At 41.7% G+C, this 26,514-nt stretch overlaps 1 protein-coding gene across 3 annotated transcripts in view; it reads left to right on the top strand.

Moving 5' to 3' along the window:
• Positions 1-26,514, top strand: part of cltca (clathrin, heavy chain a (Hc)) — a 47,624-nt gene that overhangs the window by 13,469 nt on the left and 7,641 nt on the right. For 2 of the 3 annotated variants that reach the window (XM_049593208.1, XM_049593209.1), the window contains exons 2-24: positions 773-980; positions 7,963-8,231; positions 8,431-8,592; positions 8,696-8,809; positions 9,987-10,160; positions 13,866-14,063; positions 14,232-14,432; positions 14,758-14,910; positions 15,161-15,283; positions 16,345-16,482; positions 16,577-16,741; positions 16,884-17,064; positions 17,984-18,147; positions 21,451-21,576; positions 21,678-21,820; positions 22,192-22,426; positions 22,552-22,674; positions 22,756-22,901; positions 23,297-23,480; positions 23,569-23,761; positions 25,116-25,273; positions 25,360-25,632; positions 26,011-26,328. In XM_049593208.1, coding sequence (XP_049449165.1) covers positions 773-980; positions 7,963-8,231; positions 8,431-8,592; positions 8,696-8,809; positions 9,987-10,160; positions 13,866-14,063; positions 14,232-14,432; positions 14,758-14,910; positions 15,161-15,283; positions 16,345-16,482; positions 16,577-16,741; positions 16,884-17,064; positions 17,984-18,147; positions 21,451-21,576; positions 21,678-21,820; positions 22,192-22,426; positions 22,552-22,674; positions 22,756-22,901; positions 23,297-23,480; positions 23,569-23,761; positions 25,116-25,273; positions 25,360-25,632; positions 26,011-26,328 — 4,149 coding nt within the window. Of the gene's footprint in view, positions 1-772; positions 981-1,413; positions 8,232-8,430; positions 8,593-8,695; positions 8,810-9,986; positions 10,161-13,865; positions 14,064-14,231; positions 14,433-14,757; positions 14,911-15,160; positions 15,284-16,344; positions 16,483-16,576; positions 16,742-16,883; positions 17,065-17,983; positions 18,148-21,450; positions 21,577-21,677; positions 21,821-22,191; positions 22,427-22,551; positions 22,675-22,755; positions 22,902-23,296; positions 23,481-23,568; positions 23,762-25,115; positions 25,274-25,359; positions 25,633-26,010; positions 26,329-26,514 lie in introns of those variants that run through there. The other variant, XM_049593210.1, reaches the window with a different exon arrangement.

The following is a 26,514-nucleotide window of genomic DNA, read 5'->3' on the forward strand; positions in this document are numbered from 1 at the left end:
TGCAGTATGACCAAGTGCAATCTAAAACGCAAGGGCTGCATTTTTTAAATAAAGGTAACATGTGCCACAACATACCATTCTAAATGAAGCAGTGTGGTGCTACAGAGATGCCCCAGTCTACAAATCATATTCCAGATGTAAGGAAACATGCTTGTTTGGTACAAACCAAATCAATCAAGCAAAAATCACGCCATCATCTTTTTTTTTCTTTTTTTTTTTTTTTTACTGAGTGAAATTGAAATGCAAAAGTTACCCTTACTACCAAAATCTTCATTCATTTCGCAATCGCAATATCTGTTGGATAATTATTTTTTTGCATGTCGTGCAACCTTAGTCAGCAGCAGGCATTCTAATGAATTTGACTGGTAGAAATAATGTGCACAACTTGAAAGTCACTTCCTGCTTTCTGACAAGTATGTTGTCCATCCCCTCTTTATTTCGCCACTTGGTTGACAAGGCATCTCTTGAGAAATACTGCACTGGTTTGCAGTGAAATCACAATAAATTGGAAGTACCTCTTTTCCAGTGAGGAAAACTGTGATACTACTATTGTCATTGAGTTTCTTGGCAAATTATATTTAAATTGCGAGTTCGTCTGTGGTCTCTTCTGTGTTTGTTTTGATTTAGACTCCCACTCAGCCATCATCAAAGCTACAGAATGCCATAAAAACCTCAACATAAAAAAAAAAAAATAATGTAGTTGTCCCCTTTAACTAAAGGCTATTTATGTTTAACCTAACACGTACCTCACATTTTTTCCCTTTCCTCTTAGCTCCAAAACTTAGGGATCAATCCAGCCAACATAGGCTTCAGCACCCTAACCATGGAGTCGGATAAGTTCATCTGTATCCGGGAGAAGGTGGGCGAGCAGACTCAGGTGGTGATCATTGACATGGCAGACCCCAATACACCCATCCGCAGGCCCATCTCAGCCGACAGCGCCATCATGAATCCAGCCAGCAAAGTCATTGCACTTAAAGGTAAGGCAGCGTGTTGGCATTGCAGAGGCCACATTTTTTTATATCAGTGAAGGAATTACCAGAGAGAGAACTACAATATATTATTTCAGTGTTGTATTTTATTTAACACCTTGTAAGGGGCCTGCAGCATTCAGTTCTGACATGTTTGTTCAATATAGCCACATTATCCATTTAATAATTGAGTATTTACAAATGATTTTCATCTATTTATGTCCATACACATCCAGCTACTTTAGTTTTCCACTGTGAAGTAGTTTTTATTGGCCAACATGTATGTTTTTTCCAAACATTTGTCCTGTAAATATTCCCAAAGTAGCATATTTTTATTCTTTTTGTCCAGCATCCATGATTGCTTTGACTTTTTTGTTGTTTTTGTTTTTGTCTTTTCTATGTTCTTTTTTTTTTTCTTTACTGCTTTCTTATGTGTTTGCAGACGGTGAGTTGAAATTTAACTACTTCATTGTGGAAGTAAAATCCTGTTTTCAAGACTGTTAATGAAATATATCATTCAGCATTGCCTTCAGTAAAATAATGAAGCATATGGACTGTATTGATTATAGCCGACATGACGTTATCCAACACTGTGTACCATTGGACACAACTAAGCTCAGGTTTTGGTACAGTGCTCTTCAAGCCTGTATGTTAGTGGCCTAGCTTTTAATATTTTTCATATATCTGAATCCATCTCTGGATAATTCTTTGGACCTTCTTCTGGGCCATTGAAAATATTTCTTCATAAACAGGATTTAGCTTTCACAACCTTATAGCTTGCTGGCATTCCATCATTTTTATTACATGTACAATTGATTTAGAACCTGTGTTACATGTGGTAATACTGTGGGTAAAATGATTTCATTTTAATTCACATCTCCTCTCAATTTTCATTTGAAATCCATGTCCTTATCCATCTATGTGAAGTGATAATTCCCCAATCCTGTTGTTTCACTTGTTTCCCAGCTTTGTTTAATATTTCTTAATTAATTTAACAACATATGTCAAACTTGTGGTTCTCTTTATACCAAGCACTGAAGTTTAGTGTTTGCTCCAACAACCAGAGAGCGTAGACTTAATGCGCTGACATGTAATCTGTAATCTGAGAAGTCTAATGGCATCTGATAGATGCATTGATTTGATTTCACATGTTCTCGATGGGACATCGTTCTGTTACATTGGGTTCCAGATGAGGAGCGAACTGAGTGAAGAAGAGATATTTGGTTATAACTAGGGATGCACCGAATATTCGGTAATCGAATATATTCGGCCGAATATTGCAAAAAAAACCACACATTCAGTATTCGGTGGAATAAGTTAAAAGCAAGGCCGAATAATAGTGGCATGTTTTGATAACGCAATCAAACAGCGTGCCGTGACGCGCGGAGTGAAATGTCTGCAGTGTGGCGATCCGTCCATCACGGCACTTGCATTTGCGACTAAAAATAGTTTTGAGCAAGCAAAATAGGCTTAAATCATTCAGCACGCTGTGTGAGCAGCCTACAGATTTCAACCAGCAGCAGAAACGAAAGGCGAATCCCACCGATTGTGGGTTGAACGGGGGCCAAACACAGACAGTAATGTATTCCTGTCAAATACGGCGGCCATCGGCTTACCCGGCGACGGAGAAGTCAGTTCCAATAATATCTTCTTCTTGGTGTCATGACTGCCCAGAAGTACCTGAACAGCCGAGCCAGCCGAACACAGGTATGTGACGTGTCAGAGGAGAAACGAGCCTTTCACATTTCTCTCTTTCTGGCAGTAACTGCCCACAAACCTCACCGCACTTTAGGGACTGTTCGTTACTTATGAAGGGACTGTCAGGGGAGGAGGGTGGCTGGTTGATTTTTATTTTATTTATTTATTTTATTTTGATCCCCTCTATGTTAATCACTTATTGATGCTGTTTTTGAAGTATGAATAAGTCAATAAGTAATTCATTCCATTGAAATATCATTGATGTATTATAGAAAAGTGATTTATCTTTTTATAAATGACAAAAGGCACATCTGCCTCATTTTTGCTGTGGTATCGTGATACTACTCAGAACCATGATATTTTCATTGGTATCGCACAGTGGGTCCCAATTTTGGTACTGTGACAACACTAATCTGGAGGGGGTTCATCTGCAAAAACTAATGAAAAACTAAACAATGATATTCGGTATTCAGTACTCGGTATTCGGCCAAGCATTTAATAATATTTGGTTTCGGCTTCGGCCACAAATTTTCATTTCGGTGCATCCCTAGTTATAACCTGTGAGGCTCGCTTGTCAGGTTGTGAGAAGTGGGGTTAAAGGAATACTTCAATGCCAAATGACCATTGTATATCAGTTATTCACCCTGTGACTTTGTGAAGAAAACTGATTTTGCATGCTTTCATGGTGAACGGAGACTCCAAAAATAGGGGAGATTCTTGATGAATTGAAGTCATGGTCGACTGTGTTTAACAAAACTACATCAAAATATACATTTAAAAATTCTCACACAGCTTGTAAAGTATAATCCAAATCTTATTTATCCAGTCAAATGCTCAGTACTCCGCAAGCAGACAGTAATTTTACCTCACTGAACACAGGAGCTGCTGGTCTGTCACTGCCACGATTAGTTTGTTTATGTTATTGTGTGACATTGGTGAATCTAAACTGATCAAGGCAGTGGTAGACCAGGAGCTCCCTTGTTCTGCGAGAAGAAATTACTGTTTTTGTCAGTGTAGCCTGGCTTTGAAGAGAACTTGGATGAAGTTTTCCTTTCAGATTAGTTCCCTGTCAGAAAGGGATGTCTGTTTGGGAAGCTCTCAGCATATGACCGGATAAATGAGACGACATGGGTTATACTACAGGAGTTTGTAAATTGATATTTTGATTTAGTTTTGCTATTGTTAAACGCGGACCCTTATGATTTCAATTCATAAAGAATTTTCTCTGTTTTTGGATTCTTCATTTACTGGAGGCATGCGAGTAAAACAAAGTTTATTGAACAAATTCATCGTAACGAGGGATGAGGAATTGATACACAAATGGTTATTCGGGAGATGAATTACAGTATCCCTTTAAGAAGCATTTGCTGTCCAGCTGATCCAAGAGCCAAACAGCCATGTGTTTCCATTTGTCTGTGTTCAGCTCTTGGCCTTGTCCTTTCTCAGCTGTTAAAATAACAGTCTATGAGCCAGACAGCTTGTGTGTTAGCGTTTTGGCTAAACTATTTCCCTGTGGTCAGAGCTTTATGCAATGCACTTAGTGGGTGTCTAAGGCCCTTTGTTCTTTCAGGTTTCTGTAAAGTGACTGTATTATTTTCATCACTTAAAACCATCATTAGGGCAGCTCATTTTACTTGAACAATTTTTAAATTACTTACCGGGCTTGGATGTATTGACTTCAAGTAAACATACGTAATGAACAACAGCAAGTGTCAATATCTTACGATGATGAGGTTATAACCGGTAGAACGTCATTGTTGGTATGATGCCAGACTAATTATGGTAAAAGAACTTTGCAGTTGGGGTGGGACAAAATATCAATATGGGAACATCAGGGTTATTTCCTCTTGTGCAACATTTTCAAAACACTGGCACCTAATACAAATATTTTTTATTAAAACATGCAAAATAGATCCCTCTTATAATTTGATGTACCAGAGTCACTACTTCATGACTCTTTGTCAACTGAGTCAAAGTGAAGTGAAAAGAAAAGTGGCATTAACTAACTTTCAGTAAAGAAGAAACTCGCAGGAGGAAAATGGCAAACAGTTCAAACACCGTTAGTCTAGGCCTACTTTGGCTTTTACAACACATCTAGGATAAACAAAATTGCTAAAGACTAAACGATATGCAAGAATGGTCTAATAAACTTAAAGTATGTGGGCAAGGCAACCAACATGCCCGGTCACCATCATTATCCTGCTCTTGTGTGGAAGAAAATAGTGTTTCTTCTGCTTTTAATTTCATTTCAGTTTAATCTCAGTCATCAGATTCTGTGAAACTGACACCACAATTCAGTGAATAATTACATAATGGCTCATTTTTGCCTTTCAAGGAGTATTTTTTCTTCTTCAGCTGCACAGTCATGGTGATGCATCCTTGACTCGCTGTGTCATAGGCAACATATTGTGGTAGTTACATATCATGAGTTACCCTGCAATTCCCACCCCAACTTTGCAGGTGTGACAGTGAGCATTTGTGTGAAACTTGCCCTCCTATTTTCAAATGTATTCATTAAAATAAATGATTAAATAGCCTTTCTTAAGTACTATTCGGACAGTATTAGTTTTACATAGGGATGTGGACTAATGTCAGTTTACCACAGGATGTCTGTAATATAAATGTCCGATTCGCATGGGACAAGAAATCTCCGTAATTCTACCAGAGATGGGAGTGGTAACTGGGTTTGCGCCCTGGCGTCACCTCCCTTTTCGGCATGTGCGTGCTACCTTGCTTCCTGTAAGCATCAGCTGAAGGATAATAATAATTAATGATTAGCCCAATATGAAATATTGCCCTTGATCAGGATCGTGTATACACAACGATTAGCAATATGGATTTATATTAGGCCTACCTAACACAACCAGAAGTCTTGTGGCTCTGAAAAGTGCTTTCTTCTCGACCTTTTTGATTGGTCTCCCACGTAGAGCTATGCGATCATTAGAAGAATGTCCACTATCACGACTGCCGACAACACAGAATGCTTCTTCAAGCACCCCCATCGTCGAAAAAATGCGGAAAAATGGTTGTAAACAGGACGTGACGAAATATTTACATACATTTTTGCAGAGGATCGTGTTCGCGCAGGATTAATATTACCTGAGGTATTTTCTCTGGACTGTGTTACAGAAGGTAAAAGTCGCCGTAATTTTTACTGACATTATCCGTAATGATTACAGACATGGCGCGTTCGGACAATCCCTGGTAATAATTTCTTTATCCCACGTCTCCACGTTAAACTAATCTCGTCCAATAGGGCTTTAGCTGACTGTCCTTTCTACTAAGGACGTGGTACAATGTGCAGCTATAAATTGTGTGCTGAACTTTTATAGAGTTCTAGCTTATTGCTGACAAACATGTGATATGCAGACATGAGCAGGAGTGAACATTACAATAGTGCTGTCTCTGCCTGTTATGCAGCCTGGTTAAATGTTACACAGGAAACACATAAGTCTTCATTTTGATTCTTTTAGAGGACACAGACTAGTTTGAAGCAACTTTCACCCTGATTATATTTTCACATTTATACCAAAGGTATTGTGTTAATGCTGCAAAGATGAAGGCACGGTTCACTTCAGTTTGCAGTAAGTGGGGTCCTCTTGTGATTAGGATGGCTAAGAAAATGCTTACCGCAAAAAAAACTGAATTAATTGGAAGAAGTGCAATTGAACTTTAAAATGAGTTGTGTGATTACAGACAATATGTTAGAACTTTGTGAAAAGTAACAGTCTCAGTAGCTCAACAGTGTATGGAGAGCTCCAGATCTATATTGGATTAAGTAGTAGCACCTGTCTTTCTCTCACTCATTATGCAGCGTAGGGTCAGATTGTTCCTCACTCTTTCTCCCCCCACTGTCCTCCCTGCTCAGTCTACCATTATGATGCTTCTCAGCTGACCTTGTCACGTGACACAGTATCGAGCCTTAACCTCTTCATGTAACCATGTCTGAAGGATGGACACAATGTGCACACACACACACTTCGACAGCTGATCATAATTCAATTAAAAATCCCTTTGCTTGCTCTTTGAAATTTGGCTGCTGCTGCAAGTGATCCATTCGCCATATCGCTTATTGTACTCTGATCCCATGGCTTAGTGATGGCAAAATGATCTTGACAGTTGTGCTAACACAACAATCTTTGCTTTTTTTCTCACTTTGTTGATGAGAATTGAATAATGAGCAAACAAGGAAGTCACACTGCTTCTTAATTCAGCTTTAGCTCACTAAAATAACCTTTACTAATAAACAAAAAAATGCAGGTGAGTGAACCTTTTTTGAACATTTAGTGAATGATCTGTTATCAGGACAAACTTAAGTTGTTGTCAGTCAACCATAATCATTATTGGAAACCTTTCCTGCAACTCTTGTCTAAAATAGTTCACCCTTCCCCCTTAATTGTGCCTTTATCTGTTGTACTCCAACTGTTGTATTCCACCGCTATATATTGGACTCAGATGCAGATGTGTTTGCCTTTTTTGTGAGTTGTTTGTTTCTTGCTTCTACCCTCTGTCCGCTTTGTTTCTCTCAATGAAGGCTGTCCATATGATGGGGTGGGCCAAGTAGTCGGACATGACAATACATGACATCTACTGAGTACATTTATCAAACATTTTTAAAGAGCTGTGGTCAGTTTACAGTAAAATACTGTGTTTATTAGTGAGTATTCTTAAAGGGAAACGTAGGTGTTTTTCAGCTTGGACCTTATTTTCCCATATTTTTGTATCTAAGTGACTAATGGGAGCAACAATTTTTGAAATTGGTCCAAGAGGTAAGCATGTATTCAGTCATTTATAGCCTCCAAGCAGCATCTATAACCTTTTTTGTCTTATTTTGTGCTCGTTAATGCACATTACAAAGAACGTTTTTCCTTATTCTTAACTTTTTCAGTCACTAATAATTGTATATGGCATTAAACAGCTCTGCAGTTACATGTTCTTATTGGCCTGCCAGTTCATCATGTACCAATATAGTTTGGAATAGATACATTTACTTGCTTGAAGTGCACTTGATTGACTTGACTTTAAGTCACTTATTCCATTTTCCTGTGCCAGTGGTCTCACTACACTTCAGATATGACACTATTTCCGACTACAGCATGTATGGCATCCCCTTTCTATCAGTCATGACGTCGTTGCTTGATGAACTCTGTGTCATGACGACCAATTTTTCAAACTTGAATCTCCCTTTTCTGTTGAAACTTCGTGTTTTCTGTGAATGTGTGGACACACTGTCACCAGATGCTATAACATTCCTCTTGGGCCTGGTTCCTGCCCTCCTTTCTCCACTCTCTAGCCGCCAAAACCCTTCAGATCTTCAACATCGAGATGAAGAGCAAGATGAAGGCACACACCATGACGGACGACGTTACCTTCTGGAAGTGGATCTCCCTTAACACAGTTGCACTTGTGACTGACACTGCTGTCTACCACTGGAGCATGGAGGGTGACTCACAGCCTGTGAAAGTCTTTGACCGCCACTCTAGCCTGGCAGGCTGCCAGATCATCAACTACCGCACTGACGCCAAGCAGAAGTGGCTCTTGCTCATCGGCATCTCAGCCCAGGTAAGTAAAGTTTAATACCAGATATGTAAAGTTAAGTAGGTCAAGACTGAAACATGCCGTCATCGAAGATAATATTTACTAGATAGCCTGTTAGCATTCATTGATAGCCATAAATACACAGTAGCTTCAGCAATGGTTAGCCAGTCAGTTATATATGTATGTTTTTATACATATTAATGTGTTGTTTTGCCCTTTTCAGCAAAATCGGGTAGTTGGAGCCATGCAGCTCTACTCAGTTGACAGAAAGGTGTCCCAGCCCATTGAAGGCCATGCTGCCAGCTTCGCCCAGTTCAAGATGGAGGGGAATTCAGAGGAGTCAACTCTGTTTTGCTTCGCTGTCAGAGGGCAGGCTGGAGGGAAGGTGACTGGTGTTGTAACGTAACAGAGGAAACAGATTTTAATGTCAGTCTCGTAGCAAAATCTGAGTCTATTTCTAACTTGTGTGTTTTTTCTGTGTGACGCAGTTGCATATCATTGAAGTGGGGACCCCACCAACTGGAAACCAACCATTTCCAAAGAAAGCAGTGGATGTGTTCTTCCCTCCAGAAGCCCAGAATGACTTTCCTGTGGCCATGCAGGTATGGGGCACATTTACAGAATTGACCACCTGAATCACACTAGGGCTGTCTCTTTTCAAAGAGTAAAGTTTGAAGGAATTTGAGCTACATTAAGAGACAAAGAGTGTGTCTTTCCCTTCAATATAGTCTATATATTTTCCTCTGCTCTGTTGTACAACTGCAGTGTGTCTTGAGACTGTGGTGTGTTTTGAAAATTTAGCTCCAGTTCTGTCATTATTCCCAAATACCTTCTCCCAAAAAGTGAGTCTTGAGTAGACAGTCAGACATACTTGCCAACCTTGAGACTTTAAAAATACAGGATATTTCTTTCTCTCAGTACTCTGCATTTTTCTCTCCATCTCTCACTCACTGAGAAGGACGAGGTGAAAGCAGCTTGTTTACTGCGTCACATGTATGCCAAGAAACGACATTCAGCACAGCTGTGTTGTTGTCAGAGTGGAAACAGTAGACATTTAGAGTCGGAAAGCTTATACATGCTGTCCAGTGCTAGAAACAGGTTGTGATAACAAAAAGGAGGAAAAAAGTTGTTAGAATTTAGCAGCAAGTTTGGAGAAATTCGGTAGAACTCTTCTCTCCTGGATAAATCAGGAGCGTTGGCAAGTATGCAGTCAGATGAGGTTGTACAAATGGCGTTGCTCCACTCATTTTTGCTGCCTCACTTGTGTTGCAACTAGCAAGTGAATCCTCAGATTTATTGTCTTTGTGAAGGCAGCTGCTTTGTGTGAAGTCAGCAAACAGCCATGTCTTTGCTGATTTTTCCGTATTACGATATAAAACCCAAAACATATCCAGACGCTGCTTCTCAGGTCCTTTGGCGGCACGATTATCCCATCAGCACAGCTTTGCTCGCTACTGTCCTCATCCATTTTTATTCATTAGCTTAATCGATATGGCATGAATAAATTTTAAGAGCACCCTCTGCTGGACCTCCAGACAGACTACTTCAGACAGTCTGTTGCACTTTAGACTGTAAATCTTGAGTTCGAACACGTCATTACAGTTCAGATATTCAGTTTTTTTCCCACATTTGAACAAGAGTTTAACTATCAAATAAAAAGTGACACTCATACAAAGTGAAATCAGTCAGACTGATAAAGCAAAATCAGCTCCATAGGTTTTTGTGAGGTTACCTTAATCAGATTTACTGACCCAACATTTCATCTTTGGTTTTTCACAGATAAGCTCCAAGCAAGATGTGGTTTTCCTCATAACCAAATATGGCTACATTCATTTGTATGATTTGGAGACCGGCACCTGCATCTACATGAACCGCATCAGCGGAGAGACCATCTTTGTTACCGCTCCACATGAGGCCACCGCAGGCATCATCGGAGTCAACAGGAAGGGACAGGTAAGAAGGTCAACCTTTACTCAACCTGTGGGTGTTCAAGAAAATTAAATGTATGTTTAGCATGGCTGCTCAGTCTTGTAAATGTCAAAGTACAATTTTTCTGTTGATTCTATCACACAGCCACATCAGAACCACCTCTTTATTATTCAACCCTTATGTCATCAGCAATCTCATGTACAGCAAATCTGACACAGGTGAATGAATGTAAACAAGCACAAAATCAACATTCATTGTTGCATGTGCTTATAACAACAACTCCTTGTTTGTCTGTCGTCATCAGGCAAGCTCAGATTTTTCCAGGACACATTATAAATAATCCAAGGTGTAGTGTTTCACACAGAGAGTCGGGAGAGGGTTGTATCTTACTGTTTTTGTAAAGCCGAACCAGAGAGGAGAACTGGATCCAGCCAGCTGATGAATAATGTTCCAGCCAGGCCACACACCACATGAATAATTGAGTGAAGAGAGGAAAGCTGATCTGAAGCAGTGACAGATCTCGCTGTATGGCAGGGCACTGAAGTGCGTATGCATGTGTGTACACACATCACATGCACACAAACACAGAGGCAGTGATCTGAGAGATAATAGGCCAGGGTCATTGCCTCCAGTTGAGTGGGTTGGTTACCAATGATATTGGTAATCTGATACTCGGTACATTAATACAATGCTTTTCCCATACATTTCTTTTAAATCTGCTGCTGTCTTTGGTCAACAAACATCAGGACTTGCATAAACAAAAGCTAAGCAGATAATGAAATAATTGTTTTCTGTCTAATATATTTTATTTATTGCTCTCTCAGGAAACTAAAAGAAGCATTGGTGTAATTGCCTTCTTAACTCGTCACAAAACACGCTTCATTCAACCGTCTTAATTAGTCTTGGTAGTTTTCCAATTAGTTAGTCCAACAGACACCAACTCTGGTTTGGTCGAAATAAGTCGTATGAGTCGTATTGACCAATAAGGTAAGCAGTTCATTCGGCGAGGTGGAACACATTGGCAGAAATGCAGTCCCGGAACCCGTCATCATATGATGATGACTCAGCTTTATATTAGCTTCTGTTTTGAATGTTTTTGCACTCATATGCAGATGTATGTTTGTAGAGATTAGCCGAAGTGACTCGTGGCGTACAGAAGAAAGAGGAAGTCATGGCTCAGAGATCCACTGGCTACACTGGATCAGTCCAAAAAAAAAAATGACCCTCACCCCCAGAGGCTTATCATCGTCAGACCAAAAGTCAGTGGGTTTTGAGATTGGATGTGAAAATGCTGATCTACACACTGTTTATCCGGCCAATCTCTCCGTCTCTCAACCATCCACTGAGCAGTGTCTCCTACTCGTTCTTTAGGATACAGCTACTGTAACATTACATCATGTTTCAACCAACATGCAATTGATGGCAACAAAAAAACAAAACAGGAAAATTGGAATTACAGTAATATTTTAAACTTGTCAGCAGTTTTGTAATTGGGAGCTATGGACTGAGCAGGGCCTGCTTGTGTGTTTTGAGTCTCAGCATCAGGATGTCTGATACTCAGACTAGGCAGTGTGTATGTGCCAGACCTGGCCTGACGTTGACATGCAATAATGATAGCTGCAGCGGCAAAGCAGAGAGGGACAGAGGAGGGAAAGGAGTGAGAGAAAGGAGTGAGGGAAAGCGAGGGCCCACCACCCATCAGCACATGATGTCAAGCGGGAGGCACAGCCTGGTGCCCTCAATCCTCTTAGTGCTGGTCCTCTCATCCAATCACAACCTCCACCTTATCTTCCACGTCATGAGCATGGCAGAGACCTGCGATGTCTGCCCTGCAGTTTTACTGTTCTGTGTGTGTGTGTGTGTGTGTGTGTGTGTGTGTGCGCCCGTCTGGGCTAGTGTATCACTTGATACGACAGCTCGTGTCATCTGATGCTCTGTGCTCTCTTGTTGAGAACACTTGTTCTGCCAGGTTTGTCTCTTTTTCCATCAGACTCTGGTCATTGCATTCAGATGGCAGTGTTACATTTAGAACAATTTTTTCCCCACTCAATCACTGGCTTACTTTTGAAGAGGATTTATTGAAGCTGCCACATTTCTATTTGTTGTGATTCCTGACTTTAATGTTAGCCTCTTCATCTCTTTCGGTTGCTGTATCCTCCACCCTGACCACACCTACATACTGACTAGAGTCTCCACTAAGGGACCTATTTATACTCCCTCTTTTCTGTCCATTTCTTATTTCAACTGCCCCCAATTAGTCCGCCCACATTAGTATAAGTGATTCTGCTTTAGTGGCAGGAAGAATGAGGTCTAGTCACCCGTGTTAAAATCCGGGGCGCTGACCTGCTGGGCTTGTTTGTAGAGGGGCCAACACTGGCTGTCTTTCTCCTTCGCCCCCCCTCCCCTTTTCTCCACCCAGTTCTTTTCATTCAACTCATTCTCCTTTCAGTCTCTATTGCCAGACTGCTCACAAAAGCCATGCGTTACACTGACCCACTAGTAATACATTTGCATTCAGCAGCCACAACCCAGGGCCAGACAGCATTTAATGGAGTTTAGTGCCATTGCCCACAGTTATGTTCAGCTGAGCTCTCCCACTCTGCTAATTTCTGGCACACAACGTTAATAAGGAATGTGCTGGTTTATTCCAATGTTGTTTAAATGTATCTAAGGGAAAAAAAAGACCATCCATCTGTATTGGTCTAGCTTTAACTCAGATCCTTGATAAACATTGTGGGGGTGGGGGTTAGGAAGCAGTGCATTTAACATCATGCTTCATTTAGATCCATGCCTTGAGTTACTGCAGATTGACTTTGTTGGCCTAGTTGCCCTTCCTAAGCCCCACCCCTTTTTGCCCTATGCTCCAGTAACTATTAAGCAAGCCCGGAACCAGGCAGAACCTCGATCAACTCTCCTCCTTCCTGTTATACTTAAATATACTGTGTGCTAGGCTCATCTATATTAAAAGGGGAACCAAAATTTGAACATGCTTAAAAGATGTCAGCAGAGTACTGTCACAGTCTTCACACACATATTACATTTTAAATGGCACTGTTGGCATCTCGAAGCCACCAAGGCTAACAATTTAGCAAGCTTGCAAGTGGAGGAAGTGCAGGAAACGCAGAGGCATAATGACAGAGGAAAAGGATGAGGCCGTTGGGAATATCATCATTTTCCTCAGACATATAAAATTCTGAAGAAAAACGGCATATGACTAAAATAACAATATATTTACTCGCCATCCAACAAAAAATGAACTTCTGTGGTCTCCGCCATTTCTGAAAATGTCAGCAAACACGGCACAGCTCGTGAACTCGAAGCTTTCAGAGAATTTCCACTTAAGAGGTTGTGAATACCACAAGAAGGAGGCGTTCATATGGACTGTGAACACGGTCAACATGACTCCATTTGAAGACAGCAACAGAGATTTGGAAAGGACAGATAGGTTGGTTGCTCATATATTTTTAAGATGACGTGGCTTATTGAGATCAAGGCCAATGTTTCTTTGTTTATACCACCATGGTTTGTACTCAGTAATAAATACACAGAGTACTTCACTGATCACCAGAAAGGTAAAAAGGGACACATAACAAGCAGTGCAGGAGCAATTTTTCCATCAGAATTATTCAAAGAGCTTTTAAAGAGGATAAAAGCTGTCAGCATGATGTCACTGTCATCTCATCTCTTGTGTAATGTACTGCAACATTGTCTATTTTCCCTGGAACACAGGTGCTGTCAGTCTGTGTGGAAGAGGAAAACATCATCCCCTACATCACTAATGTGCTCCAGAATCCAGATCTGGCTCTCCGCTTAGCTGTCCGTAACAACCTCGCCGGTGGTGAAGAGCTCTTTGCACGCAAGTTCAACACCCTGTTTGCTGCTGGAAACTACTCTGAGGCCGCCAAGGTTTCTGCCAATGCGCCAAAGGTACTCCTCTTGTCAGCATGGGGCCAATCAGCATCTCTCTAACATAGTCTGAACAAAGTGTAATCACAGGGTTATATTATTGGATTGCATTATATTCAACCCACTTGTTTTTCCTTGTGTGAGCCATTTAGCTCTCCTCTTACCTTCAGTTGATCTTTCCCCTCTCAGGGCATCCTGCGAACCCCAGACACCATCCGTCGCTTCCAGAGCGTTCCGACTCAGCCAGGCCAGACCTCTCCCTTGCTGCAGTACTTTGGTATCCTGTTGGACCAGGGCCAGCTCAACAAGTTTGAGTCCCTCGAGCTCTGCAGGCCTGTCCTCCAGCAGGGACGTAAGCAGCTCCTGGAGAAGTGGCTGAAGGAAGACAAGGTATTGTATATCTCCATCTCAGCCTCCAGTCACAGGAAGACGCTCTTCCTGAGCTGCCTGTTTGTTTACATGACCCACCTATGATATTGGATCATGTGAGAACATCTGTTATGCAAGGAATTTGTGACGTTGCCCTTTGAAACTGTAGATTTGGGTGGTTCTGAGTAGTGACGTTCCTAACGACTAAATTCCTTGATGTTTAAACGGAAGTGTCGACAAGATTTTAAGTACAAAAAAACCTCAGATAACAGTGGTATTTTCTAGCTGTACCGACACAACTGCTATTATTGTTTCCAATGCTGATGTTACTTGTCCTGTGTTTCAGTTGGAGTGTTCGGAGGAACTGGGTGACCTGGTGAAGGCAGTGGATCCCACCTTGGCTCTCAGCGTCTACCTGAGGGCCAACGTCCCCAACAAGGTCATCCAGTGCTTTGCAGAGACCGGTCAGTTCCCAAAGATCGTCCTGTACGCCAAGAAGGTATGTGTGTCCGGCTGAGATAAGATTTAAGCCCTCAGAGGTTTCATAATTCACAAATGATGCAATGCATGGCCAATAATTGAGAGGTAAAGGTAAAAAATGTTTCACACTTTAATGAAATTGTGTGTCTCAAAGAAGTATAATGAACATAAGAGCCTTTTTTGTTGGACTTAATCACCTAAATTAATGGATTTAAACATTGGCACTGAAATGTGATTGTAACGTCGATGCATCAACTTTTTTGTTGCAGGTGGGCTACACTCCAGACTGGATCTTTCTGCTCAGGAATGTTATGCGAATCAACCCAGAACAAGGCCTGCAGTTTGCCCAGATGCTGGTCCAGGATGAAGAACCGCTGGCTGACATCACACAGGTCAGAAGAAGGAAGAGGGATTTTAAGTGATCCATCAGGAATACATGGACTTTTCTTACTCTGTGTCTTATGATTGAAACTAAACAACATCAGTTTAGTTGGAGTTTAAAAATCAGCTGTTGCCTTGCAGCACAGGGTGGATTGGGTTGTGCTGCAGAGTCTTTGAGGTTAGGATGAGACCTAACTTTTTCTCAATTAAGATAAAAATTGTGGCCCTCTTAAATGCCAAATCTGCAGCCAACAAGTCGACCCCAAACTTTCCTTGAAACTGGACAATGTATTTGACTGTGTCATACGACATGCCAACATCTGTGAACCTCAGCTATCCTGTAGTATAAAGGAAATGCACCTCTTCCTTTGCTTCCTGCTGCTGCAGACACTCTGCACTGCAAATGTCAACTGCTGACAGAGCTTTCTGTTGCCTAAAGTGCTGCACTGGCAGGTAAGAAGAGTAAAACATAGCATCGAAGACTTTGTTCAATCTTCAAAAGAGGGAATGTGTTGTATTCAGCCAACTTTCTCTTTTCACTGTAAGTGGCTTTTAAGCAGCTTCAAAAAATGATGTGGTCTTCCTGCATCTCACCTTAAATCCTGTCAGTGGTGCAGAGTTTTAGGAGACTGTAGTGGGAGTAGTATGTTCATGTTGGAGGGAGGTTTTGTGCACTGATAGCGACAGTGCGGTGCTACTTTTAGGGGTGTAACTTAACATGCATTCATCCCTAATGGTTTTGGGATAGGACGTTCAGTTCGGTATGCAACATACATACACAGCCCTGTGACCCAAACAGTCAGAATGGTTTATAAATGTCTACTATTCATGAACTCTGAACAAAAATTCTAGAGTGTGAGTTTCATCTGGGAAAAGTTTGGCAGTGTACTAGTTACTGTCTATCAGCTGTAGCATGAGCATGCTTGGCAGTTTAGCCTGTAGTTTACCCCGACTAAATTTTGTTCAAGGAAAGGTTTTGACAAGTCGTATTTCTGTCAGGGTTTTAGCAGCAGGTGACACATGTTTCCTCTCTTGAGCGGTTCTGTGCCTTTGTGTCTCCATGTCTGTACAGATCGTGGATGTATTCATGGAGTACAACCTGATCCAGCAGTGCACCTCCTTCCTCCTGGATGCTCTGAAGAACAACAGACCCTCAGAAGGACCACTGCAGACTCGCCTGCTGGAGATGAACCTCATGCACGCTCCACAGGTCGACACATACTTCACTAAACAGAACCTGATTAATAGATCTGGGATGCACTTTTTTTCCTAATTTTTTTTCGTGCTTCATGTGATGGGTGCAGGTTGCTGACGCTATCCTGGGCAACCAAATGTTTACCAACTACGATCGTGCCCACATCGCCCAGCTGTGTGAGAAGGCTGGACTCCTGCAAAGGGCGCTGGAGCACTACACTGACCTCTATGACATCAAGCGTGCTGTGGTGCACACACACCTGCTCAACCCAGAGGTAGGCTTAATTTACTGACTGAGTGAAATTAAAACTAGACGCTATTTTTCTTTTTCATTGCCTATCATGGAATTGTTCATTAATCTATGGTAGATATTGTATGACCTATCACTTAAACTAACATCCCCTCCTCCACCTCCAGTGGCTGGTGAACTTCTTTGGCTCCCTGTCGGTGGAGGACTCTCTGGAGTGCCTCAGGGCCATGCTGTCAGCCAACATCCGCCAGAACCTGCAGATCTGTGTGCAGGTGGCCTCCAAGTACCATGAACAGCTCACCACACAGTCTCTCACTGAGCTCTTTGAGTCCTTCAAGAGTTTTGAAGGTGAGATCACAAACTTTACACTGGCATATGGCATGATTTGATGTTTCAGTCTCTTTTTAGTGAAACACTGTGATCAAAAAATCAGACTGGACTGAAACAGTTCCTCAAGAAACTTGGGGAACTCGATCACTGAAAATCATCAATGCAAATTATATGTATTGTCACCCATATAACTATACAGTGCACTGAGCTTTGCACAGATTACTATAACTGTCACACAGAGAGACCTGTATTATTTTCTCTTTTGTATACTTACTTTTCCTCCTGAAAAAAGCAAAAGTATTTCTGGGTTCATGTAGGGTTGAGCTTGAATTCTGGGCCCCATCATAGCTCTAAAGCAATCAGGTAATAATAACATGAAATTTGATCTAAAATAAGTTTGGATAAAATGACAAAATTATTGGTTTATGTTTGACTAGACTGACTGAAATGTTCACTATAATCTAAAGACTAAAAAGTTGTCATTGACTAGAACTAAAATAGTCATGGGTTTCTTTGACTAAGGCTAAAAAGCACCAAACTTTTAGTTAATTGACACTTGACTTAAAACAACAGGGTATTGACAGGACTGAGACTAATTAAAAAATACCTGACAAATTAACACTAAGTGGTATTTGACTCGTCCTTCAGTTGTATTCATGCGGTCACGCACTTGATGACAGATGTCCCCAAAATATCAATTAGTAAAGTAGGCCAGAGCAGCGCAGAGGCCAGACAATCAATAGATTGAGCAGAATGGCCTAGAGGTGATTTAGTTCACCTCAGCTATTACTGGAATAATGAAGCATAAAGGCTAATGGAGAGGAGCAAAACTGCAGTCACGGAGCTAAATTTTTAATGTCTTTAATATCTTTAGGATGTATTACTGGATCTATAATGCTATCATTAGAGTGGTAAATGACTTCTCTGTGTCTCTCAGGTCTCTTCTACTTCCTGGGCTCTATTGTCAACTTCAGTCAGGACCCTGAAGTTCATTTCAAATACATCCAGGCCGCCTGCAAAACGGGCCAGATCAAAGAGGTGGAGAGGATCTGTAGAGAGAGCAACTGCTATGACCCTGAGCGCGTCAAGAATTTCCTCAAGGTAAAGCCGCAGGGATAGCTGGAGTGATCAAACGCTGACATCTTACATCTGCTCCTATCTTTCTATTCTTTACTCATGAGATTTACTTATCTCTCTCTTCTGATCCACTCTGTTGCTTTTTTCAGTGTTAAATCTTGTCTAAACCACAACAGCCTTTTCAGGATTTAACACCATGTTTGTGGTAAGAGGATAGTTGGGTTATTTTTTTGGAGCGGGGTTGTTTGACGTACTTCTCTAGTCAGTGTGTTACCTCCAATAGATGGTGGTTGGCATGCCGCCAGTTTGAAGAAGCAGACAGGAGTAACCCCACTGAAGCCCAGCAAAATACTTCTGTGAACAGGTGACAGCAAAACATATTTTAGCCACCCAAAAAATGAATATTAGTTTAAGTGTACATAATATCTCTTCAAAGCCAAACTCCCCCTGACAAAGACAGTAATTTTATCTTGTAGAACACGGGAGCTGCTGGTCTACCACTGCCTTAATCAGTTACATTGTTTTGTTAAGGTTGTTATATAGTTGTACGTAGGCTCTACACAGACCCAACACTGTAGCCTATGCAAGTGGCCTACGCCGCTGTGCACTTTTATACTTGTGCAGTGGTGTGTCTGCAGGGTTTCTACGCCACTGTGTTGAGTTTCTGTGAAGTGCAGTTAAGTTTGATTGATTCGGAACACCTAATACACTCATAAAACATGGCTTAATAGAATTAAACACAAGTACAAATTTGGCTCCATTATAACTCTCAACGTTCACAGACAAATCACAAGACGTTTTTTTTCCTCATATACATGCTTACATTATGTTATTAGCTTACACCTGTGACATTTTAGATTGCATAAATATGCCTCGTGCCTAGCAGACTTTCCTCCTCAAATATGAAGCCAGGATAAATCACACGTAAGACTTCAAACATTATTTTGTGGGGGTATTGTTGTCTTTGCAATTTATTGTTTCTTATCTGTGAAATAGAAGTAGATAAAAGCTTAGCTTCTGCAGAGGGAAATGGTTTCAGCTTACAAAAATGAACAGGAGGTCTGCACACCACAACTTGTAATATTTCTCGTGATGTGCAGGTCAGGCCATGGCATATGCCACGGCATAAGCTACATGTCTACGCAGAGCTTACGCCATATGTAGGGCATCAATTCAACGCAAAAGTATAAATCCCACTTAATTGTGTGACTTTGGTGAATCTGAACTAACCCTTTCATATGCCAAAGTCGCACAGTAACACAAACTAATTGATCGAGGCAGCAATAGACCAGCAACTCCCATGGTCTGTGAAGTAAAATTACTGTTTTTGTCAAAGGAGTCTGGTGGCTGTAAGGAGAGCATAGATAATGGCTCCAGTTCCCTGTCAAAAAGGGCTTTCTGATGGCAAGGTACAGCGGTGAAAATATTCTAAATACAGTCTACACTTAAACTGATATTGATTTTTGTAGGCTGAGAAAAAATAGTACATCATACAGTCCCGCTTCAAAAAAAAATCTGAACTATCCCTTTGAAGCAAAATTTTCGAGTGTTGCAATTTTGCATTCATACCACATATCGTTTAAAGTGCTTTAAAATGCTATTAAAAGAAAAGAGATAAATATTTTGACCGCTTTTTATATATTAGAAAATGATCACTGTCACTAGCAGATCCCCAGCAGTCAATTATGTTTTGTGCTTTTCCTCCTTTGTCTTTGGAATGGCAGGACATGTATCAGGTAAATCCATCCCTCCCCCACAGCACAGGACCTCTCCCTTCTTTTTTTGCTTTCACCCTTACCCCTGAACTTCAGGCACAGGATTGAAACTGGGATTCGTATGGAGGAGTATATACTTATACACCACAATCCATACACCCATACTACATAGCTTTATGTAGTCCTAGTCATTCATTAGATGTTCTGTGTGTAATTACAGTTAATGCTGAACAAGTCAGGGTCCTGTAATACGAGCCTCTAGTCAGTGTAGCATGTTGTTGGATGACACAGACAAGGTGCACAATCCCAGTTTGTTAATCCTGTATGAGTGTGGATAGCAGCGTTGTGGTACAGAGGACTAGTGGGTAGTGCTGTCTAGTGTTGACCCGACAACTGGCAGCTCTCTTCTGCGAAAAAGTAAGAAGGCTACTTTAGAGTATTTAGAGGTTTTGTTCTGTGACTCTACTGTGAAAGACACTAATTTTGCAATGTGACATCCATTTGTTGTAGTGACAAACCTTTTATTTCCCATTATTGCTATTGTTTTAAATGTGTATATTTTTAATCACTTAAAGGGTAACTTCTGTATTTTCAACCTGGACCCTGTTGTCCCATGTTTTTGTGTCTAAGTGACGAATGAAGACAACTGTTTTGAAATTGTTTCACTATTGAGACACAGTGCTGCAGCAGTTAAATGGGCTGTAATGTAACCACTTGGGGTATTTGTGCACCATCAGTATAGTGTACGTCCAGTGAAGGTGTTGTTTTTGCCACTGACGGGCTCAGATTAGTAATGTAAGTGTTTGGCAGCTTATGCAAAGGATCCCTACAGAGATAGACCTTTTTGTAAAAAGAATAAGATCCTTTTTGTTTAACCAGAAACAGCCTCACAATCACCAGACTCTGTGTATAGAGGCATCATATTTTTACATTTAACTGGTTGAATTAGCAGTTAATTTCAACCAAACTAGAGTCATTGATTGTTTGAACAGTGTAAAGACAAACCAAGATGGTTTTTGTGAGTTTTATGTAGTTTCTTTTAACTTTGAATTAATTGTGTATTATGATTATAGAATCGCTGTTGATTTAAATGGAGTCTGGTGGGTTTGGCAAAAGCGATTTTGGTGCTGTCTCTCATTCAACGAAGAGGATCTTACTCTTGAAAAAAAGATCTATCTCTGTTGGGATCTTAAAATATTAATCCGAGCCTGTCAGTGAAAATAACAAGCGGACAAAGATTACATGGCAGCCTGTTTTGCTGCTACTGGCTGCCGTGCTGTCTCTCAATACTGCCCCACTTAAAAGGCTGTTGTTCCCATAAGCCACTTAGACACAAACATGGGAAACAGGTTGAAAAATACCAAACTTGCCCTTTTAAGGAGGGTTGACGTAGCTGGAAAATGATATCTTATATTTCATTTTCAGTGACTGAGAATAAAAAGTCTATATTCTATATGAAAAATACATGTAAACACGTTCTAAGTGCAGTGGTAAAAGATCAGCCCTGTTGCACAAAGGTTGGTAGATGTTGTGTGGCTTGTTTAGAGCAGTTTTGTTTGTTGTGTCATCTTACTGAACGTGGCCTCTATCCCTCCACTGTGTGTGACGACAGGAGGCCAAACTCACCGACCAGCTACCGCTCATCATCGTCTGTGACCGCTTTGACTTTGTCCACGACCTGGTCCTCTACCTGTACCGCAACAACCTCCAAAAGTACATTGAGATCTATGTTCAGAAGGTAAGGCTCAATGGAGAAGCATTCAAATGCATCACGATTACACTACATCCTCGTATTACAGTAATAAATTCATGGGTTTTATTGTTAAACGTGTGTCTCAGGTGAATCCCAGCCGTCTGCCTGTTGTGGTTGGTGGACTCTTAGATGTGGACTGCTCCGAGGATGTCATCAAGAGCCTGATCCTGGTCGTCAGGGGACAGTTCTCCACTGATGAGCTGGTTGCTGAGGTGGAAAAGAGGAACAGGTACTGCAATATTCCACTTACATGTTTCATAACGTTACTACAAAAAATTTTAAGTAATTTTGTTTTACCAGATAAGGATGAAGTTTTGACTTCAAGTTCGAAAAGGTTAATCATCAAGAGAGAGTTAGCCAGTAGGCACAGTGATGTAGATCAATTAAGAGGTTTATTTAACTTGATTGTCTTACTTTCTGTAACTTTATTATAACAGTGATCTTACGAGGAACCTGTGACTTGCTAGGTCTAACACGGATCCCCACATGGAGAGCCGTGTTTATCTAGTGCTCCAAGTAGGGTTTGAATCGTGCTCCATCCCTATCTGACTGCTCACACTGCGTCTCCGCAAACATCCTGACATCCGTTTTCTCCTGCAGACTGAAGCTGCTGCTGCCCTGGCTGGAGTCTCGTATCCACGAAGGCTGCGAGGAGCCCGCCACCCACAATGCTCTGGCCAAGATCTACATTGACAGCAACAACAACCCTGAACGCTTCCTGAGGGAGAACCCGTTCTACGACAGCCGCGTGGTGGGAAAGTACTGCGAGAAGAGAGACCCCCACCTGGCCTGTGTGGCCTACGAGAGGGGACAGTGTGACCAGGAGTTGATCAATGTGAGAATGAATTTTCGTTTGTGGATCTAAATTTCTCTTGTTCCACTGCACCTTTGTTGATGTAGTACGTTAAACCATCTTCACTGTAGCAGCAGGAATTCTAATTTTTGTTCTTTTCATATCAGGTCTGCAATGAGAACTCCCTGTTCAAGAGCTTGTCTCGCTACCTCGTGCGCCGTAAAGACCCTGACCTGTGGGCTAGTGTGCTGCTGGAGACCAACCCCTTCAGACGCCCACTCATTGACCAGGTAAAGTATACACAAAACAAGTGTTATCTGATTTATACAGCTCCCTAGTGCCTCTCTAAGCCTCTACTCCTCTGCCCTCAGGTGGTGCAGACAGCGCTGTCAGAAACTCAGGACCCAGAGGAGGTATCAGTCACAGTCAAGGCCTTCATGACCGCAGACCTGCCCAACGAGCTCATTGAGCTGCTGGAGAAGATTGTGTTGGACAACTCTGTCTTCAGTGAACACAGGTGTTTAGATGTAACACTTTTATGTGTGTATGTGTGTGTGTTCCTATTGGGGAGGTCACAAAAGACAATATTTCAGTACCAAGTCAATGCCAAAATTCTGAAAACATTTCACCAGGGATGCAGTTCTTCTGAACCTGACGAGGGCAGAGGTAGCATTAACCAAATATTGTCCATCATTGGATTAATCTTTTTAATCAGTGAAAAAAATCTGAAAGTTGTCCGCCATTTTGCCAGATTAGAACACTGAGGGTGATCTGCCGTAACTTTAAGTAATTCACACATTCACACACATTTATTAGCTATTGTCCAGTAATATCTATGATCTCACGTACATGACCTCGCTCATCAAAACTAAAGCTTGCTGAGGGTTTCATGTCTTCTCTTCTTTCCCACAGAAATCTGCAGAACCTGCTGATCCTCACTGCAATCAAGGCCGACCGTACCCGTGTGATGGAGTACATCAGCAGGCTAGACAACTACGACGCTCCCGACATCGCCAACATTGCCATCAGCAACGAGCTCTTCGAGGAGGCCTTTGCCATCTTCAAGAAGTTTGACGTCAACACCTCTGCTGTGCAGGTCAGTCATCAGCTCTCAAAAAGCGAGGCTAATGCGTTATTGACTTGAGAAGCGTTGATGGTCTGTGCTTTGTGTTTTTTTAACCTAGGTGCTGATCGAACATATTGGCAACCTGGACCGGGCCTATGAGTTTGCAGAACGCTGCAATGAGCCGGCTGTGTGGAGCCAGCTGGCTAAGGCTCAGCTACAGAAGGACTTGGTAAAAGAGGCCATCGACTCCTACATCAAAGCCGATGATCCCTCTGCATACATGGAGGTGGTCCAGGCTGCTGATAAGAGCGGTAAGGAGACTTCTTGGGGTCAAGGAAAGATGTCAGAGGGAAAAAAAAGCACCAGGCTTGGTTGAGGATTTTACTAAAGGCGCAGTTCACCCCAGTATCATCATGCAGTAAGAAATGGGCGTCAACTGATGCACAACAGGCTCATGCTTGTGACAGCATGAGATTCAATCATCAGTGCCGTCCTCCTCGGCTGAGCTCAAACATTAGCTAGCTCAGTGATGCTATGTGAGCTAGCAGTAGATGCACGCTTCCTTTTGCACAGTGATACAGTAGGCAGGTGTAGTTGAAATAGGTTGAAATTAAATAGTTCCTACATGAAACTGCTCACAACAAGCTCTGTGGCTTAACTTGAGTAACCGGGTCATGATTTCTGGAAAGAGACATCGCTGTTGAGTTTATTAAATGTAGTTTTTGGCACTTGGATCACCACAAGCCCAGTGCCATCTCTACGGCTAATATCTCCAACACTCTGCAGCTCACACCAAAATACTCTAGATGAATAAACAACACTACAGGTAAGAGGGAAAATATGTATTTTTGAATTTCGGGGCAAACTGCCCCTGTCAGTTTATGAGTGAGGAGGAAAAGAACACCACTTAACTTATTGTGAGCAGATCGATCACTATGAATAGAAGGCAGGGTCCCAGAGAAAGCTGTTCGTTGTTTGCCAGCGTCACTTCGATTAAAAGCAATCAATATGAATCACATCAGCTGTGTTGTGGAGTTTGTTGTTTGAGTTTTATCCTTCGGGGGAATCTGCTGATAGTTGCAGCTAATGCAGCAATGCTTTAGTGAAACTGCACACAGTCAGCATAAAATACAGTTGAGGCAGTGTTCTCCATCTAACAGTAAAGATAAAAAGGTTAATGCAGAAACACAACAAGGGCTTAACCCTGTGAACTCTGCAGTAGAAGTGGTCCGTTCTTGTCTACATTGTTTTGTTTTTTTTGCTTATTGTGTATCATTTCTTGAAGTATCTTCAAAACGTTTATCTCCCTAAAATCTGTACAACCCAAGCTAAACGATATTTAAGTCAATAAATTGTAATAACTGATTAAAATCATTGAAATCGTGTCATATATTGATCCAAAAGATTTGTAAATGTAGAAACATGTCGCGCAGGTTTTTCACCACACGTAATATAGTGTAATGACATCATCATGAGCGTACAACATGATGACACGACAGAAAGAAGCCTTAGCTTTCTGCTGTAGAAAGAAGAAATGTTCTAGATATTGTGGTTTTCATCTTATATTGGTTGAAACAGGATCATGCAAACAACAATCTTCTGCCACCGGGACTGGGAAATACTGGCGGTTTTTAAAGGGTTAATATTACTGTCGATGTGTTTCAGGTAACTGGGAGGACTTGGTCAAATTCCTTCAGATGGCTCGTAAGAAGGCCCGTGAGTCCTACGTGGAGACAGAGCTCATCTTTGCCTTGGCCAAAACCAACCGCCTGGCTGAACTGGAAGAGTTCATCAACGGACCCAACAACGCTCACATCCAGCAGGTGAGCTTTGCTCTCATACATCCCTCTGTGAAGAGGCTGTCAGGTCAAGAATTAAACACGATGTCTTTATTGTATCTGTTCTGTAGGTTGGTGACCGCTGTTACGATGAGAAAATGTATGACGCCGCCAAGCTGCTCTACAACAACGTCTCCAACTTTGGTCGTCTGGCTTCGACTCTGGTGCACCTCGGGGAGTACCAGGCTGCTGTGGATGGCGCCCGGAAGGCCAACAGCACCCGCACCTGGAAGGAGGTGTGCTTCGCCTGCGTGGACGGAAAGGAGTTCAGACTTGCCCAGATGTGCGGCCTCCACATCGTGGTGCACGCTGATGAGCTGGAGGAGCTCATCAACTACTACCAGGTCAGACATCATTTCACATCATCACCTCAAACAAAAAACCTTGTTAAACAAAATCCTCAGTTTGAATTAAGTGTTTCAATAAAGTGATTCATCAGATTAGATTCATTCAAGGTTTTCTTCTTATTAAATGAACTTTCTGTAATGAGTAATATAAATATTGTTCTGTTATATAACATTATAAAACTAGCTGAAGCTTATTTACTGATGGGTCAAGAAGGAATCCAACAGGTCAAGCTTATGGTGAAGTTTTAGTGCACCCTCTGCTGGATCACAAGGCAAACTACTTCATAAAGTCTCTGGCTATTAGACTGTTAATTTTCATTCAGTCTTACATAGACGCACATTTACCACATTCCATCCTCCCCTCTTCTCTCTCAGGACCGCGGTTACTTTGAGGAGCTGATCACCATGCTGGAGGCCGCCCTGGGTCTGGAGCGTGCTCACATGGGGATGTTCACGGAGCTGGCCATCCTGTACTCCAAGTTCAAGCCACAGAAGATGAGGGAGCATCTGGAGCTCTTCTGGTCCAGGGTCAACATCCCGAAGGTCCTGAGAGCAGCAGAGCAGGCTCACCTGTGGGCCGAGCTCGTCTTCCTGTACGACAAGTACGAGGAGTTCGACAACGCCATCATCACCATGATGAACCACCCTACAGATGCCTGGAAGGAGGGACAGTTCAAAGACATTATCACCAAGGTACAATTTAATCACTTGGCTTTTTTCCATGTCTCAAATTGTGATGTTGTGATTCTGTCTGAATAAGAAATACTCATCTGTCATTGGAGACAGTTTTATAAAATGTACTAGTCTCATATTGCACAATATTCCCTGCACCGGTGTTGAAGCTTATTCTTGTCTCTAATTGTTTTCCTCTGCACCCTG

Source organism: Epinephelus fuscoguttatus, linkage group LG12, assembly GCF_011397635.1.
Source record: "Epinephelus fuscoguttatus linkage group LG12, E.fuscoguttatus.final_Chr_v1".
Classification (NCBI taxonomy): domain Eukaryota; kingdom Metazoa; phylum Chordata; class Actinopteri; order Perciformes; family Serranidae; genus Epinephelus; species Epinephelus fuscoguttatus.